Raw genomic sequence first — 18,925 nt, 5'->3', positions numbered from 1 at the left:
CAACTACAGGCTGAGCAAGTGCCGAATGGTGGTGGAATGTGCATTTGGACGTCTAAAAGCGCGCTGGCGCAGCTTACTGACTCGCTCAGACCTCAGCGAAAAGAATATCCCCATTGTTATTGCTGCTTGCTGTGCGTTCCACAATATCTGTGAGAGTTAAGGGGAGACATTTATGACGGGGTGGGAGGTTGAGGCAACTCGCCTGGCCGCTGATTACGCGCAGCCAGACACCAGGGCGGTTAGAGGAGCACAGCAGGGCGCGGTGCGCATCAGAGAAGCTTTGAAAACGAGTTTTGTGACTGGCCAGGCTACTGTGTGAAACTTCTGTTTGTTTCTCCTTGATGAACCCTCCAAACCCCCCCCCCCCCCCCCCGCGACCCAGTTCACTCTACTTCCCTGTAAACCAACCACCCCACCCCACCCTCCCCTCCCGCTTGCAGAGGCAATAAAGTCATTGTTTTTTCACATTCATGCATTTTTTATTAGTTCCTCACAGAAGTAGGGGGATAATTGCCAAGGTAGCCTGGGATGGGTGGGGGAGGAGGGATGGAAAAGGACACACTGCATTTTAAAACTTTAACTCTTATTGAAGGCCAGCCTTCTGATGCTTGGGCGATCATCTGGGGTGGAGTGACTGGGTGGACGGAGGCCCCCCCACCGTGTTCTTGGGCGTCTTGGTGAGGAGGCTATGGAACTTGGGGAGGAGTGCTGTTGGTTACACAGGGGCTGTAGCGGCAGTCTCTGCTCCTGCTGCCTTTCCTGCAACTCAACCATACGCTCGAGCATATCAGTTTGATGCTCCAGCAGACGGAGCATTGCCTCTTGCCGTCTGTCTGCAAGCTGACGCCACCTATCGTCTTCAGCCCGCCACTTGCTCTGTTCATCCCGCGATTCAGCCCGCCACCTCTCCTCTCGTTCATATTGGGCTTTTCTCATCTCCGACATTGACTGCCTCCACGCATTCTGCTGTGCTCTATCAGCGTGGGCGGACATCTGCAGCTCCGTGAACATATCGTCCCTCGTCCTACGTTTTCTCTTTCTAATGTTCACGAGCCTCTGCGAAGGAGAAACATTTGTAGCTGGTGGAGGAGAAGGGAGAGGTGGTTAAAAAAGATACATTTTAGAGAACAATGGGTACACTCTTTCATTACAAGGTCACATATTTCGGCTTGCAGGCAGCCATGGTAGGCCACAGTGTTTTGGCTTTTTTAACCTTCTTAACATGCGGGAAAGGTTGCAAACAGCAGCGCATTTCCCATATCAAGGATGAATTGGGTTGTCCATTTAAAATGGGGTTTCAATGTAAAAGGAGGAGGCTGCGGTTTCCCGGTTAACATGCGGCACAAACACAAGTAAACCACCCCCCCCCCCACACACACACACACACGATTCTCTGGGATGATCACTTCACCCCTCCCCCCACCGCGTGGTTAACAGCGGGGAACATTTCTGGTCAGAAGAGCAGGAACGGGCGCCTCTGAATGTCCCCTTAATAAAATCACCCCATTTCAACCAGGAGAGCTTTCTGGAGATGTCCCTGGAGGATTTCCGCTCCATCCCCATACACGTTAACAGACTTTTCCAGTAGATGTACTGGCCGCGATTGCCAGGGCAAAGTAATCATTAAACACGCTTGTTTTTTTTTTGTAATGTTTACAAATAGTTACAAAGTTACACTCACCAGAGGTCTCCTGTGTGCCCTGAGGGTCTTGGGTGAGTTCGGGGGTTACTGGTTCCAGGTCCAGGGTCACAAACATATCCTGGCTGTTGGGGAAACCGGTTTCTCCGCTTCCTTGCTGCTGTGAGCTACCTACAGTACCTCCATCGTCATCTTCCTCGTTCCCCGAACCGTCTTCCCTGTGTGTTTCTCCAGTGAGAGAGTCATAGCACACGGTTGGGGTAGTGGTGGCTGCACCCCCTAGGATCGCATGCAGCTCCGCGTAGTAGCGGCAAGTTTGCGGCTCTGCCCCGGACCTTCCGTTTGCTTCTCTGGTTTTGTGGTAAGCTTGCCGTAGCTCCTTAATTTTCACGCGGCACTGCTGTGTCCCCCTGTTATGGCCTCGGTCCTTCATGGCCTTGGAGATCTTTTCTAATACTTTTCCATTTCTTTTACTGCTACGGAGTTCAGCTATCACTGCTTCATCTCCCCATATGGTGAGCAGATCTCGTACCTCCCGTTCGGTCCATGCTGGAGCTCTTTTGCGATCCTGGGAGGACTCCATCACGGTTACCTGTGCTGATGAGCTCTGCGTGGTCACCTGTGCTCTTCACGCTGGGCAAACAGGAAATGAAATTCAAACCTTCGCGGGTCTTTTCCTGTCTACCTGGTCAGTGCATCTGAGTTGAGAGTGCTGTCCAGAGCGGTCACAATGAAGCACTGTGGGATATCTCCCGGAGGCCAATAACGTCGAATTCCGTCCACACTACCCCAATTCCGACCCGCAAAGGCCGGTTTTATCGCTAATCCCCTCGTCGGAGGTGGTGTAAAGAAACCGGTTTAAAGGACCCTTTAAATCGAAAGAAAGGGCTTCGGTGTGTGGATGTGTCCAGGCTTTATTCGGTTTAACGCTGCTAAAGTCGACCTAAACCCGTAGTGTAGACCAGGCCTATGTAGCTAAGTGGAGTGTGCATGTGGTGAAGAATCTAACTATTGCTGCCTGCCTCCTGGTGGGGGAGGGAAAGAAAAGGAGATGATGCTCAGAAATAAAGATGGAGCTCTGGAAGCTGGTCTTGGTAGAGGTGATCAAAAGCGCAGCTGGAGCAGGATACCAGAGACTGGGCTTTTGTTTTGTTTTTGGTTGGGAAAATCACTTTGGTAAGACTACCCTCATGATGAGTTTACATTTAGAAGCCTTTAAGCAAGGAAAAAGACTAGCTTTTTTTTTAAAAATGCAAGTGGAGATCTCCAGTAGACATTTGGGGAAGTTTAAAACTCCATGAGGACCTGATGGTGTGTCCAAAGATTTAGAAAATCTTTGTGAATAACTTCCCATATGTGCATGCAACTGTGTCCAATATTGTTCTGTGCACTAGATCTCATTAGAACTCAAATGTGAATTTTGTGGTGCAAACCATTCAAAGAGAGGGCTTGAAAGAAGAGCAGGAGTAGGATTTTTAAGAAGTGTAATACCAGCTACATATTTTCTAAGCCTATGTCTCAGAAATGACTTGGCAGATTCACTACACATTTTGCTTTTTTTAAAGAATAGAAGAGTCTCCTGTAGCCAAACATCAGACTTTTTAAAGTTTCAAGTGGAAAAGTTCTTTTTTCGAAGTGGAAGACAAAAAAAAAAAAAAAAATCGAGCTTATACTGGAAGTTTATTTACAGCTTTGGTTAAAGAGAGGCCTCTCCCCATACAGGGGCAATGTCAGCTTGAAACATCTTTGTAGAACTTTAGTACTTAATATAGTTACTTATAAGATGCATGTATACTAAAACAAAACATTTTGTTTATAAAAAAGGCCATTTTCCATTGAAAAAATTTTCAAATGCAAAATAATCTTTTATAAAAACAAACTTCGTAGAAAATTGTTTTTTTCAAAGTTTTGAGTTTTCAGCAAAAAAGGAAAATTGAGAAACTGAATGTTTGTCCCCCCCTGCCCCTCATCCCTTTTTGCCATTGCAAAAAAGAGACCCTTCCCCCCAAAAAAATGTATTTTAGGTTTCAAAAACCGAAAAAAAGTTGCAGAAATTTTTGAAGGTTTTTCACAACACACTTAGCATTTTCAACCAGTTATAAAAAATACTATAAAATGAAAGAAGTTACCAAAAAACAAAACAAAAACCATTTCCCCCCATTTTGTTTACTTTGTCAATTTGACAACACTATCAGCTATTTCTCCCTTGCTGAAGAGCCCTTTATAAACATCAACAGGGGAGCAGAAAAAAACCTTAAACACACTTTTTAAAAGAATGTTTTTAAACAGTCAATGCTATGTCCTGAAATAAAGGAACACCATCAGAAACTGGATATTTTATTTTAAACTAATCATTTAAAAAATAAGTAAAAAAATTACTGTAATCTTTTTAATACTTAACCACAGAAAATCTTTGTTCATTCTGCTATATTAAAATATAGTTATGAAAATAAATCATACAATATGATGAATTTATGAGAAGGTGGTCTATGAAAACTCAGTATTGGGCTAATTTATGCTTCTTCAAACACTTCCCTGAGAGTTCATTGGAAAACTTAAATTAGCAAGTTAAAATGAACTAGGAAGTCATTGGGATGGGGCCTGTGCATCATTTGTGCACAGTCTTTAGGGCTTTTACTGTCCAGTGTATATTTCTTTCAAATTGTTCATGAGATGTGTGTTTCATGTCAGATTTTCACTTAAAAACCTCTGATGTGAGGAGTTATTTGCAGTGTTGCTATACAACACCATATCCCTACCTCCCTCACTGCAGCTTTGTACTCAGAGCAAGAGTACTCACAGCTTTGGAGGTATGTAGATATTGGGACACCATCTCCCTCTTGATTATTATGTCCTTCTCCCTCAGAGGCTGCTGCTTCTCCTCATTCAGATTCATATCGACCTGTGGAAGAAAAGTAAGAAAATGTTCAGTCATACACAGATTCCCTGATGCTGGGAACATCACTCACACAGAAACATCATTTGCTACATGGAACACAATCTGCTCAAGGCAACAGGAAGCTTGCAGCCCTGCCACAGCAAGGCCTGAAATGTGGTTCAGTGAGCACATATCAGAATCTCAGAGGGAATAGCCTGCACTTGAGTTTAAACCATGTCAGAGGAGACCCCTGAGATAAGGAGCGGACAGGAGCAGTCCCACCAACCCTCCCGGCACACAATTCCTAAAGGGGATTATGGTGCTCTGAGGAGAGCTAGAGAAAGCTACCTCCATCCCAGGGGGATGCTACCATTCCAGTGGGACAGAGGGGAGCCCCCAACTCCTAAAGGGGTTTGTGGAGCCCAGTGGAAGCTCTCAGCATACAATTTACTAAACCAAGAGCCAAGTGACTAACCACAGGAGTTCTCTGGTCTACAGAGCTGCTTCTGTCACAATGATTAAGCAGCTGTCAACTATCCAGCAATGATACCCTCTGCTACTTATTATCCAGTCTGGGATCTTAGGGTTTCCAGTGATGTTTTATTCAATGGAACAAGTTAGCCCCCTTCTCAAGACTTGCCTGTCTGTTTCATATTTGCTGGGTTTTTCTTTGTTGTAAATTTAACTGCTATAAAATTTGCCAACACCACAAACATCTGTGTAGCAGCAGACAAGGAGGCGAGAACTCAAGAGAAGAGGGTCCAGAGATGGGGACATAACCATATAGCAGACCCAAAATATTAAAGCAAGTTTATTTCCATCTTCTCTCCTTAATCCTGTCCTACTATCGTTCCTATAGACAAGTACTAAAACTGTTGCGGGGGAAGGACTGGGATTGAAAGGCTAGAAGGAAGAAGTCTACACAGGAAAAAAACCGGTTACTTTTCTGTAACTGTTGTTCTTCGAGATGTGTTGCTCACATCTATTCCAGTTAGGTGTGTGCGCGCGCCATGTGCACGGATGTCGGAAACTTTTACCCTAACAGCTACCCATCGGACCAGCTGGGGAGCCCACTGGAGTGGCGCCAAAATGGCGATCTATATAAGCCCCTGCCGGCCCGACCCCCCTTCAGTTCCTTCTTGCTGGCTACTCCGACAGAGGGGAAGGTGGGGGGGAATGGAATAGATATGAGCAACACATCTCGAAGAACAACAGTTACAGAAAGATAAGTAACCGTTTTTTCTTCTTTGAGTGATTGCTCATATCAATTCCAGTTAGGTGACTCCCAAGCCTTACCTCGGAGTTGGGGTTGGAGTCAAGGAACCGCAGATTGAAGGATCACTCTGCTAAAGGCTACATCATCCCGAGAGTGTTGGACGATTGCATAGTGGGACGTGAAGATATGAACCGAGGCCCACGTGGCAGCCCTACAGATTTTCTGGAGAGGAACGTGTGCCAGAAAGGCAGCTGGCAATGCCTGAGCTCTTGTGGAGTGAGCCGTAACAGCAGGCGGAGGGATGTTTGCCAGGTTGTAGCAAGCACGAATGCACCTGGTGATCCACGACGATATTTGTTGAGGAGGAGACCGGGGCGCCTTTCATCCGTTCCGCAATGGTGACAAACAACTGGGTTGTTTTATGAAAGGGCTTTGTCCGGTCTATATAGAAAGCAAGTGCCCTTCTAACCTTGAGAGAATGGAGGTGCTGTTCACATAGGTCAGAATGCGGTTTCGGGTAGAAAACCGGTAGGAAGATATCCTGGCTCACGTGGAAGCGGGACACCACCTTTGGTAGAAAGGCCGGATGAGGTCTTAGTTGCACTTCATCTTTATGAAAGATGGTATAGGGCGGGTCACAGGTGAGAGCCCATAGTTCGGAGACCCGGTGTGTGGAAGTGATGGCCACTAGAAAGGTGACCTTCCAGGAGAGATAGAGAAGAGAGCAGGTGGCCAGCGGCTTGAAAGGAGGGCCCATAAGGCAGGAGAGGACCAAGTTGAGGTCCCATGCAGGCATAGGTGGCTTCATTGGAGGATGGATTTTCTCCAGGCCTTTGAGAAAACGCCGCACGACCGGATGTGCAAACACTGAATGCCCCGCCGCTCCTGGGTGGAACGCAGAAATGGCCACAAGGTGGACCTTAAGGGATCCGAAGGCTAGGTGCTGGTCCTTTAGGGACATCAGGTAGTCCAAGATGCACGAAATGGAAGCCTGGAGCGGGGGCACCTGCTGCTGAGCACACCAGCTGGAAAACCTCTTCCATTTAGCCTCGTAGGTAAGCTTAGTCGACGGCTTGCGACTTTCCAGAAGGACCCGCCATACGAAGTCCAAACAGGCACGTTCAGCCTGGTTCAATCACAGATCCTCCAGGCCGTGAGATGGAGCGACTGGAGGTCCGGGTGAAGGAGATGACCGTGGTTCTGGGATATGAGGTTGGGGTCGAGAAGAAGACATAGGAGATCCTGAATTGATAGGTCCAGCAGAGTCGGGTACCAACACTGACGTGGCTAGGCAGGGGCTACCAGTATTATATCTGCCTTGTCCCGGCGGATCTTGAGGAGCACCTTGTGAACCAGAGGGAACGGTGGGAAGGCATACAGCAACTGGCCCAACCACGTGATCTGGAAGGCATCCACTAACGAGCCCAGGCTGTGACTCTGGAAGGAGCAGAAGGCTGGGCACTTTCTGTTGGTCCGCGAAACGAACAAGTTGATTCGGGGAAACCCCCAGGTGCGGAAAACGGAATTAATGATATCTGGGTGTATGGACCACTCGTGAGTCAGAAAACGCCTGCTCAAAGTATCCACCAGGACGTTCTGGACAGCTGGCAGGTATGAGGCCTGAAGGTTGATGGAGTGGACTAAGCAGAAGTCCCACAGAGAGAGGGCTTCTTGGCAGAACGGCGATGACCGGGCTCCGCCTTGCTTGTTCAGGTAGAACATGGCCGTGATGTTGTCTGTTAGGACTGCGATGCAGTGACCCCGCAAGTGGGGAAGAAAGGCTTGGCAGGCAAGGTGGATTGCCCTGAACTCTCTGATGTTGATGTGCAGCAACAACTCACTCTCGTGCCATAAGCCCTGCGTTGTCAGGCTGCCGAGGTGGGCTCCCCATCCCAGGGCAGACGCATCTGTAACTAGAGTCAAAGTGGGCTGGGGGGGATGAAACGGGACTCCGGCACCCACCATCTGAGGGTCCAGTCACCACTGCAGGAAGTCGAGTGTGTACTTCGGGACTGTGAGGACCATGTCTAGGCTGTCTCGTCCCGGTCGATAGGCAGCTGCCAGCCACGCCTGAAGCGGCCTGAGCCTGAGTCTGACGAGTTGCACAACGTATGTGCAGGACGCCATGTGATCCAGCAGCCTGAGACACTGTCTTGCTGTAGTGGTCGGGAACTTACAGAGGCTGGTAATTATGCCTGCTATAGCCAGGCGCCGTGCCTCTGGAAGGAACTGGATAGAATATCCTGTTTGCACCGTGCGGAGGACCCAACGGTCCGAGGTAATATGGGACCAGGCATGGTAAAAATGGGATAGATGATTTAGAAAGGGATGACTGTCCTGGGTGAGAACTGGTAGTCCATCCTCTGGCGCACCTTCAAAATGGGCGCTTAGGGCCCGGGGGTGGCTTAGACTGTCCTTGGCCTTGTCCAGAGGGAGGACGAGATGGCCTACGTCGGGAGTATCTGTTCCTCCGACGAGAAGGGTCCTGCCTCGGTCTTGGAGGGAAAGGACGTTGCTGGGTGGTCTGTGGCCTAAAGGGCTTCCTCTGGGTAACCGGGGCATGCATACCTAAGGACTTAATGGTGTTTCTGGTATCCTTTAAGGTATGCAGGCGGGACTCAGTCTGATCTGCAAACAAGCCCTGGCCATCGAAAGGGAGGTCCTGGATGGTATGCTGGACCTCAGGCGGGAGGCCGGAGGACTGAAGCCAGGCATTCCGCTGCATAGCGATTCCCGACGTCAGGGTATGCGCAGCCGTGTCCGCCGCATCGAGGGAACCCTGGAGGGAAGTCCTAGCAACCAACTTACCCTCCTCAGCAATGACTCCCAGTTCCATACGAGCCTCTGCTGGGAGAAGATCTTGGAACTTAAGGACCGCAGACCAAGAATTAAAATTGTACCTACGGAGGATCGCCAGCTGGTTAGCGATCCGCAGTGGGAGACCCCCCCAGTAGAATAAACCTTTCTCCCCAAAAGCTCCATCCGTTTTGTGTCTTTTGATTTGGGAGCAGGCCCCTACTGGCCCTGTCTCTCCCTGGCATTTACCGCATCTACCACCAGCGAACATGGGGCAGGGTGGGTAAACAGATACTCATAACCCCGGTGGGAACAAAGTACTTTCGTTCCACCCCTTTAGCTGTGGAGGGATGGAGGCCGGGGTCTGCCAGAGGGACTTTGCATTATTCTGTATAGTTTTGTTCATGGAAAGGGCCACCCTGGAGGGCCCTTCTGGGCCTAGAATGTCCGCCATGGGGTCCTCATCCTCCACAACCTCCTCAATTTGGAGGTTCATATTGAGGGCCACGTGCCTCAACAGTTCCTGGAGGACCCTAAAGTCCATAGGGGGTGGTCCAGATGTGGACGGGCCCGCAGCCTCGTCAGGGGAGGATGAGGATGACTCCACTGGCAGGATAGGTGCGGATGGAACATCCTGATCAGACATGGGTGGCTCCTCCTGGGGAGCTGGAGTAGCCTCTGTGGGAGGCGCTGGATCCACAGTTTGATCTGTGTCAGGAGGAGGGCAGCTAAGGGTTGCCTCAGGAGGCCTGTTGCTCGAGCGAGACGGTGGCCGGGCAACTGGGGGAGCACCCTGGGCTTGATGGTATGCCCAGGGTGTCCAAAATTGCCACTGGGGTTGCTAGTGGGTCGCTGGAGGGACTTGACCGAGGCTTCCTGGGCCAGAGTGAGGAATGGCTGAGACCCCAGATGCTCTCTCCGACCTGCCAGAAGGAGATCTAGACCACGACAGCCAAGGGGGGGCAGTGCGGGAGTGGATCAACGCAGGCACCGAGTCTCTTGGCAGATGCGGGTCACGCGGTGATCAGCGCCATGAGGCTGATTGTGACCGCAACCGGTGCTGCGACGGCGATTGGTGCCAAGCTGGTGATCGGCGCCGCAACGATGAGCGGTGCCGCCGTGGCGATCGCTGACCCGGGAATCGGGAACCCAGAGCACGTCGGACCGAACAGTGCCGCGAGGTCACAGATCGAGATCTGGACCTCGAGCAGGACCACGTGTGAGCAGTCGAAAGCAGTCGAGCGGGACCACTCGAGCGTGAGCGGCTCCGAGGTTCGAGACCGCGGGACCAGCGCCTTGAGTCATACTGGTGCCATGAGTCAGACCGAGACCTGGGGAGGTGCCGGGATTCATAACGGCTCCAGGACTCCTAGCGGGGCTGAGATGCTGGTCCGAGGGCTGACAGCCGGAACATCGCTGGCTTGCCCTTGGATGGCACTGGGACCCGAATTGGGGCTGGTGTCGGGGTCGGAGGCACCGGAGCCGTCATCTCTATGAGGCCTCTCGCCGCCTCGAAGGTGTCCGGCGTAGAAGGAAGAATGATCTCTTCCATTTGCACCGTCTCGTGTGGAGGGTTGGTCTGAAGAGATCGAGGCATATTGACTTGATCAGAGGTCTGTCCAGGGTCTTGCACCGTCGGGCCCATGACAACTGTCTCAATTCTACGAGAAGGTCTTCCCATAGCTTGCTTCTTGGCAGCAACTGGGTAATGGGAGCAGTGCCGAGGTGGGCGTTTTTGTGGCCCGGGAGAACGCCAGTCCCAAGAAGAGCGCGGGATCTTCTGCGGTGCTGGTACCGCCGGAGGGGTGCTCCGCACCGAGGCGCTCGGGCCCGCATCTTGAGAGGGCTGCAGGGCCGACTTCATGAGGAGTTGCCTAAGACGGAACTCCCTCTCCTTACGCATTCAGGGTTTGAACGCTTTACAAATCTTGCACTTATCTGCTTGATGGTCCTCCCCCAGACACCGGAGACAGGAATCGTGGGGGTCGCTCGTGGGCATGGGCCTGCTGCAAGACTTGCAAGGCTTGAAGCCCTGAGACAGCATGCCCCAGGGCCCCGCAGGGCAGTCGTTGACAAGACCGCCCTTTATCAGCTAAACTACACTTAATACTATAAAAGAAAGATTAACGCTTACTAACTACTAACTATTTACAACGAAGATAAGAGAGAATGCTAGGGATAAGTGGAACACTTGAAAAGACAAGAGACCACTGTTCCAACAACCATCACAGGCGGTAAGAAGGAACTGAAGGGGGGTCGGGCCAGCAGGGGCTTATATAGATGGCCATTTCGGTACCACTCCAGGGGGCTCCCCAGCCGGCCCAACGGGCAGCTGCTAGGGTAAAAGCTTCCGACATCCGTGCACGCGGCGCGCACACACACCTAACTGGAATTGATATGAGCAATCACTCAAAGAACCCTGAGAACCATTGTCTTATACTATCTGTGAGAAACAACAGGCTAAGGAATCAAAGCAGACAACCCTTCATTGGAGAGTTGTGGGGAAACAGAGCAGGCTCTACCATGGTGATGGAGGTAGGAGGTGTGGGCTGACATAAGGCATCGTGGTTATGAGGTAACACTAGGCATCTAGGATACTGGGAGGCACTACTGTCTCCACCTCTTGACCTGGAAAATGGGAGATAAAGACCCAGAGAGCACACAGTATCCAAACAGTGAAGGAAGGAAGGGCATTTGTACTGGAATCATTACTTACCAGCATCTGTTCAAAGAGGCCCAGCACCTCCTGATCTGTGATGTCCTGCAGCACCTGGCCTGCACTAGGAACATCATTATAGGAAGCAGACGAATTCCTATGAGCCGCATTGGATTTTTCCTTCTCCTTTTTTATCCGCATGCTGGTGAATCGCTCCAGCTGAGTGAGAGAAACAGAAATCAAACTCAGCACAACCTCACTTCACATCTCTCAACTCCAGTGACCACCCTCAACCACACATGCTGTCCCAAAACTAATGCCAGGCATACTACCCTAATTGCATTCCTATATTTGGCAATGCCACACTTGCACTGCTGGCAATGGATAGAGAAAGCACACTGGTTTTGGGGTAGTTCTGACACCAAGAGGCCATAACTTGTGATCTGTGGACCTACCAGGTGCACATTAGTAGGGAAGCTTTTGAAACTTCACAGACCAGAGACAAAATTCTCTGTAGACCCTCCAAGTGGTAGATAAGGGCTCTTGTACCCCTTGGGCACCTTCGCTGAATGTGGCTGACTGGGGTTACCATACTTCAGCAAGCAAAAAAGAGGACGGGAGGAGCCCCGCCCTAGACCCGCCCCAGACCCGCCCCATCCTGCCCTGGCCCCCCCCTGCCCCTCCCACTCCCCCCCCAGAACCCCCAACCCTCCCCCCGCTCCTTGTCCCCTGACTGCCCCCTCCTGGGACCCTGCTCCTAACTGCCCTCCAGAACCCCAGCCCCTACCTAAGCTTCCCTGTTCCTTGTCCCCTAACTACCCCCCCAAATGCTCCCCCCGGGACCCTACCCCCTACCTGTACCCTGACTGCCCAAAACCTTATCCACACCCCCACCCCCAGAAAGCCCCCCCCCAAACTCCCGACCACCCCCCATCTCTTGACTGCCCCCTCCAGAACCTCCCTGCCCTTCTCCGACCCCCTGGTTCCCTTGTCGTTGGCCTTCGGCTAATGTCTCTGTGAGCTTGCTCGGGAACTGCCTGAGCCGTTCTCCCGGCATGCTGGGGAGCGGGGGAGGAGCTCCAGATTGCCGGAGGCGATCTGCGAATGCAGGGAGGGAGGGAGGGAGTGATCTCTGCTGCAGGGGGAAGGAGGAGGACGGGCTCTCTCTGGCTGTCGGAGCCCCATGTAAGTGACACCATCCGGCCGGCTGCCCTGTCAGCCGCACGCGCTCTGCGGGGGGGGGGGGGGGGAGGGAGGTTTGTCCGGACATTTACAAATTCCCCCTGGATGCTATTTTTAGCTCAAAAATCCGGACATGTCCGGGGGAAATCCGGACGAATGGTAACCCTATGGCTGACAATCCACACACTGCAAGATAGTCAGTGTTCTCCAGCTGTGCATGCACCATCACCGGCAGAGGATAAGTAGAAATCCGCTGGTACTAATGTGAATTCAATGCCTCTCCAGGGAAATCTAAAACACCAAAAACCAGGGTCTATCCGTGCTGTCAGCAGTCTTGCAAAGCCAACCCTCTGGAAAATGCCAGTGTTCAGATTGCCAAGTAAACCAGTGCTTATGAGTCAGCAGAGCGTGTAGAGTCTGAAGAAGCAGAGTTAGAGAATCCTAGAGAAGCAAATGCCTTATGAGAGAGACAACGCACATGGAGTAGACATGTGATAGCAAGGGCTGGAGCCTCCAAACTGTAAGACTAGAATAGAGCAGGCAGAGGAACACTGTGTGCATGGTGCCGGAAACAGCCAAGCACAGGAAAGTTACAGCAAGTAGGAGAAATCACATGCAGAAGAAAACCACCATCCTTACCTCATCCGCCATCAGCCGCTTCAAAGTCTGTGGGACAGAAAGAGGAGGGAGAAGAGGAGAAACAAATCAGTGATACAAGGCACACCCCCAAACACAGAGGAGAGTGTGAGGGTGAGAAGAAAAAATGGATAGTGATAACCCAGCTTTTTTTACTCCTGTTCAGAGTGAACAGAACACAATGATGCCAAATTCCCATATTCTGCACACTACTACTGGGGAAAGATTTAACCCACCAATGCAGACATACATCAGTTCTACAGATTTGAGAGATGAGAGCATGAGCAGCGGGAAGCAAATTACTGCACAAAGCAGAAGCTTCCTTCTCTTTCCTCTTTGACTCAGTTTTGTCTCATACTCAAACCTTTTCTAGTGATGCACAGTGACTCAAGACCTCAAGAATTCCTTTTGGGGAAAGCAAAACCAAATCCACCACATGGATCTAGTCTCCAGCCAGGAGGGGACAATCCGTTCCAACATATGATGCCCTCTTTCCTTACTACAGAAGGCGGAGGTATGGCCTTATCTCCCACCCGGGACAACAAAGCTGGTCCCACCATGGAACTATGTTCCTCCACCTGGTGAGAGCATAACTAATTCAGTTATATTGCAGCCTTTGCTCCCAACCTCAACAGCCAAGACAGTTTGTTTTAGACTTGGCATTGCACATAAGAGGAATGGACTAGGCAAAGGAAAATCGGGCCCTTTCAATTCAATCATGTCACTGACAATCACAGGTCTTTCCATCCCCTCAGCTTTGTCAGAAGGGGATCTGTCCTCTTAAAGGGCATGTTAGACCTCAATGTTCCATTTCAGGTGGAACCCTGGTTTTGGATATGTGCTTCCTAGAATATACAGGTGATGATGACTTCAGAAGCTGGGACAGTTTCCTTTCAAATTATTAGGAACGTTAAAGAGATATCAACTTCCCTCCCTCCCTGCCACTCTACACAGACAGACAAAAGGTTGAAACTAACTACCTGAATTACCTATGACCCTTCCTCTGTGGATCATCAGGGGTGTTTAGCACATATAAAGAATGGATCACAATGTATTCCATAGGGGCAGGCCACCTTTAATGTAAATCCCCTGAAGGATTTGAAGGACACTCCATGACAGGTTCTCATCTTTACCCATCTTTAACTGAGGAAGTGATTGTGTCTGAAATGCAAAGTTCATTACTCTTGTTCCCTAGTTTTTTTTAATCTGCATGCAGAATCCATATGGCTGTAATTTCCACTACTGCAGCTTTTTGATTTGTCATAAACCAGAAACTCCAATAGAGGGCAGAAAGAATCAACATATGGGAATAACAAGCAGCAGATCTAATGACAGAGAGAGTGTAACAACACAATCAATTATCAGGGGGTAGCCGTGTTAGTCTGTCCACAAAAACAACATGGAGTCCGGTGGCACCTTAATAACTAACAGAATTATTTGGCACAAGCTTTCGTGTGTAAAAAACCTCACTTCTTCAATGCAGATCTGGCCTCCTGGAGACAGATGTTAAGAGCATCACAGAGAACATGGACTATGGCTTCTTTCCAATAGCCATCCCTTGTACTACGGCATCAAACACAGAATTGAGGTAATGTAGCCTGTGAGTTCAGTGCACCACAATTTAAAATGCTGTCATAAAGGTGAACCAACTCCAACCTATCACATGGTTTAAACCCTTAATAGGACTTTGGGATGGCCCATGCTACACACAAGAGTTCCCTTCCTTCCCATCTCCAAAAGTTAGCCAAAGATCACATGATGCTGAGAGAACTAAGACAAAAGCTCCTTTGACACCACTGGCCTCTGGTACCGAAAGGGCTCAATGTACTTCAAAATTCTGCAGCTGTGAAATTCATCCTTTGCTGTTCAATTGTACTCCAGAACCTCAGCTTTCATTTAAAAAAATTTCTACTAGCCCTTATGGTTGTAGAAATAACCTTGAAAACATTAACTTAATTTAACCAACTCAAATGTCTGCAGAGAGCCTGAAAAAAGTAACATTAAGAGGTGTGAACTACAACCCTTCATCTCAGTCAGGGCACCATGGACTTTGATTCTGTGGTCGTGTTATTTGGCATTTTCCCAAGATAATTAAGTGGGTTTGCCAAGGAATTTCCTCCTTATGCTGCAGCCAGGGACCTGATATTTTGCATTCTCTCTCTCTCTGCCCTCCCAGGACCTGCCTGGAGCCACCTCTTGCTCTCCAGCTGTTTCCCCACAAGACTGAGTTAACTATATTACAGGGCACGTTCCCTGCTTTTCTGTTCCCTGGAGCCAGAGCTGGAATCCAGCTTGGTCAAGGAACCCATGCATGTAAACTGGTACGCTGGGGCAACTGCAGAACAGCAGAAGAGACCCAGGGAAGTGAGCTGATGAAGCTCATTACAAACTCCCCACTTCTTCATCACACATTGGGGTGGAGAAAGGAAGCTCTAAGTCAGGCCATCTGGACAACATTAGGCAGCTGAGGCCCAGGTAATGGATCTGGACACTTGAAGAGTATAGCAAAAAACTCAACCTCAAAAATAATCTGTGTTGAAAATAATCAGATATTTTTACATCGTTGTCTATTTTCAACTCTGAGCCACAGCTGTGTGTGTTTGTGTGGGGGTGATGATGAAGGATGTTTCGTGGTGACAGAATAAATATTGTTGTGAAATGTAGACGGTGCAGTGTGGAATTTGCTCCCATTGTGCAACAGAGTACACACCACCCCAGTACCAGTTACTAGTTACCAATATCCCTAACTCCCTCACCTTTGGGGAGTTCCAATGGCAGAGCAAGGAGGCGCCCAGAGACAGATGCAGGGCTAATCCTACATTTGTAGGGGCCTTTGCAAGGTAAAGGGAGGCTACTTATCTGTAACTGGAGTTCTTCAATAGACTTCTGCACATTCTTACCCTTAGGACATAGCAACAGTGCAGCTTGTATTGGTGGAACCTTCTAGTAGTAGTTAGTACCCCTTGCAGCACTCTCACATTCCCTACCCCTCCAAACATTTGAAGGCAGAACTATAAAAGTGGGGTGTGGCATATCAACCATTTTAGTTAGAAGAACAGGAGGACTTGTGGCACCTTAGAGACTAACAAATTTATTAGAGCATAAGCTTTCGTGGACTACAGCCCATATATTCTATATGCATCCGAAGAAGTGGGCTGTAGTCCACGAAAGCTTATGCTCTAATAAATTTGTTAGTCTCTAAGGTGCCACAAGTCCTCCTGTTCTTCTTTTTGCGGATACAGACTAACACGGCTGCTACTCTGAAACATTTTAGTTAGAGATGATAGAGGTCTATAAAATCATGACTGGTGTGGAGAAAGTAAATAAGGAGGTGTTGTTTGGGGGGTGGGGTGGGAGGGATAGCTCAGTGGTTTGAGCATTGGCCTGCTAAACCCAGGGTTGTGAGTTCAAGCCACTTAGGGATCTGGGGCAAAAATCAGTACTTGGTCCTGCTAGTGAAGGCAGGGGGCTGGACTCGATGACCTTTCAAGGTCCCTTCCAGTTCTAGGAAATAGGATATCTCCATTTACTTATTTTTTTATTTAATTTACTCCTTCTCAGAACACAAGAACTGGGGGTCACCAAATGAAATTAATAGGCAGCAGGTTTAAAACAAACGAAAGGAAGTATTTTTTCACACAACGCACAGTCAACATGTGGAACTCCTTGCCAGAAGATGTTGTGAAGGCCAAGACTATAACAGGGTTCCAAAAAGAACTAGGTAAGTTCATGGAGGATAGGTCCATCAATGGCTATTAGCCAGGATGGGCAGGGATGGTGATTCCTAGCCTCTGTTTGCCAGAAGCTAGGAATGGGCAACAGGGGATGGATCATTTGATGATTACCTGTTCTGTTCATTCCCTCTGGGGCACCTGGCATTGGACACTGTCGGAAGACAGGATACTGGGTTAGATGGACCTTTGGTCTGACCCAGTATGGCCATTCTCATGTTATGTTCCTTCCACCACCTGCTCAGATCCAAAGCTGAAATCAGGACTTTTAGAAAAAAAGGAAGGTGGGTGGGGAGAGTGAATATGCAAAGATCATCTTGAAGAACTCTGGTTATAGATGAGTAACATTCATTTATTCCTGAATGGCCTCTGCACATTCCCACTCTTAAGCATTTGGCAAGCAGTTCTCCTCCCTCTGGATGGTGGGATGAAGAGACCTGGTTATACAGAGTGCAATACCGCTTTACCAAATTATGCATCTGATCTACCTGCTAGATCTAAGGAATGTCATTTGGAGTTGGGTCTTGTTGCAAATAAGGCTATCTCCATATATATCTCCAGTAGATGTTATTTGCTACTGAGTTCTTGAGTGACTCTTGTAACAATCATACAACACAAGACTCAACTGATCTGACAGTGCATTACCCTTGCCTAGAAGTCATATCAGAAGAACTGAGGGATGCTCTCAAGGTATGCTTAGCAACTGACCAATCTTTGGTAATAAGGGCTTTGGATAGTTTTATCTAGTCTTCTGGCAGTGACAGATCTTATTGGTTTCTGGACATTACTACCTGATACTTTGCCACTTTAATGCCCAGTGTGACAGACAAGAATATTTTTCTACCCAGAGCACCTAGCTTCCTACCCTCTCTACTGGAAGAGTTAGAGTGGACTCCAGTCCCTTTAACTCTTTGAATGGCAGCTGTCACTGCCAATGAAGTCCTCAGGAGGCAGCTGGTATAACTTGCCTTTTTTGTCAATAATAAGTATTATTAATTATTATTATTATTAAATAAATTCCTTGTCCAGGTGCTGGGTTTAGCTAGGTATTTTTTTGCCATCTGTAATAACCTGTCTAAAACAGGCAGGGTAATCTTATTCCTAGAGAGTGAACCCAGCATATAAAAAACCTAGGTGCACAGTATCCTCTAAGGTTTCCTAAGGGATGTTTAAGGTAGTAGCTATCCTTCCTGAGTTTGTGAAATTAGAGCATATTTTCTGGAGCGGCTGAAGTAGTAGATGCACCTACATCATCCAATGAAGTTTGAACATCCAGATCTATAGCTACATCCAGAGGTTCAAAAGGCTCTTCAAGTTCTTCTTCAAACAGTATGCCTGGGACAAAAAAAGAAGACTGTTCCCTCAGGACCAGTGAGTGAGATGGCTGGGTTAAGTGAAAAGCCAAAAGGTGTATGAGACATTTACCTGGGGAACCAGTAGGGAGTCCTAGAGGGAGGGTCACGTATCTCAAGAGAAGAACTAAGGTAACCAATGTCTTTAAGGAAGCAGCAGATACCTTATCAGGCTTACAATGAGGTTCTGAAGATGGAAATGATGGCCTTGGATTCAGGACAGGGTGTTGATCCATACTACAGGCTTGGCCTCAAATACCATTCTTTGCTGTGACTGACTTCAGATGCTAGAGCCCTATGAGTATGCTTTTGCATTTCTTCAGCAAGAAGCACTCAAGTACTGGATTGTTAGCTCTCAAAGACTGGCTCTTTCAGCAGAGGCTGATACTTGTGAGGCCAAATGTTTCTGTTTGGTTGGATCTGATCTTTGCAGATTCACTGTAACATGCACTGGTGTCTGTTTCCTTCATTGGAAGTTTGCAGGGCTTTTTGAACCCCTCATGGATCGGACAAGGCTAATCTCCCAGCACTTATGGCTCCCTGTTTTGGGCTCCGAAGATTTAATGCTAATGCTTCCTGCAATTTTAACGCCGACAGACCCTGGTCATTGGCGGGTAGGATCGAACTGGGAACCTCTGGACCTTAGTGCATGAGCCTCTACACCATGAACTAAAAGCCAAATGGCTCTTAGCTAAGGCTGTAGAGCAGACTCATTTAATTGTCTCTAAGTGGTCTCGGTGCCACTAGATGGAACAGAACACCACACCCAGAAGGTGTGTGGGTTATATGCTTCCCCTAGCAGAGGAAGCGCGTCTGGAGCTTCAGAGACTTCCCAGTTG

At 48.9% G+C, this 18,925-nt stretch overlaps 2 protein-coding genes across 4 annotated transcripts in view; both read right to left on the bottom strand.

Annotated features, from left to right (window-relative positions):
• Window positions 1–18,925, bottom strand: part of DIAPH1 (diaphanous related formin 1) — a 163,342-nt gene that overhangs the window by 113,015 nt on the left and 31,402 nt on the right. For 2 of the 3 annotated variants that reach the window (XM_065554810.1, XM_065554808.1), the window contains exons 2-4: window positions 13,007–13,033; window positions 11,246–11,404; window positions 4,440–4,541 (exon numbers count right to left, since the gene is read on the bottom strand). In XM_065554810.1, the coding sequence (XP_065410882.1) occupies window positions 4,440–4,541; window positions 11,246–11,404; window positions 13,007–13,033 (288 nt within the window). The remainder of the gene's footprint in view (window positions 1–4,439; window positions 4,542–11,245; window positions 11,405–13,006; window positions 13,034–18,925) is intronic. The other variant, XM_065554809.1, reaches the window with a different exon arrangement.
• Window positions 458–4,397, bottom strand: LOC135973136 (uncharacterized). Its single transcript, XM_065554811.1, has 2 exons — window positions 1,682–4,397; window positions 458–1,079 (listed from the first exon to the last, which is right to left on the bottom strand). The coding sequence occupies exons 1-2, from the start codon at window positions 2,220–2,222 to the stop codon at window positions 577–579; spliced, it is 1,044 nt and encodes a 347-aa protein (XP_065410883.1). The 5' UTR covers window positions 2,223–4,397; the 3' UTR covers window positions 458–576.

The sequence above is a fragment of the Chrysemys picta genome, chromosome 8, assembly GCF_011386835.1.
Source record: "Chrysemys picta bellii isolate R12L10 chromosome 8, ASM1138683v2, whole genome shotgun sequence".
Taxonomy (NCBI): domain Eukaryota; kingdom Metazoa; phylum Chordata; order Testudines; family Emydidae; genus Chrysemys; species Chrysemys picta.
The sequence above is the reverse complement of the archived record's forward strand: the minus strand, read 5'-3'. Positions and strand labels throughout refer to the sequence as shown.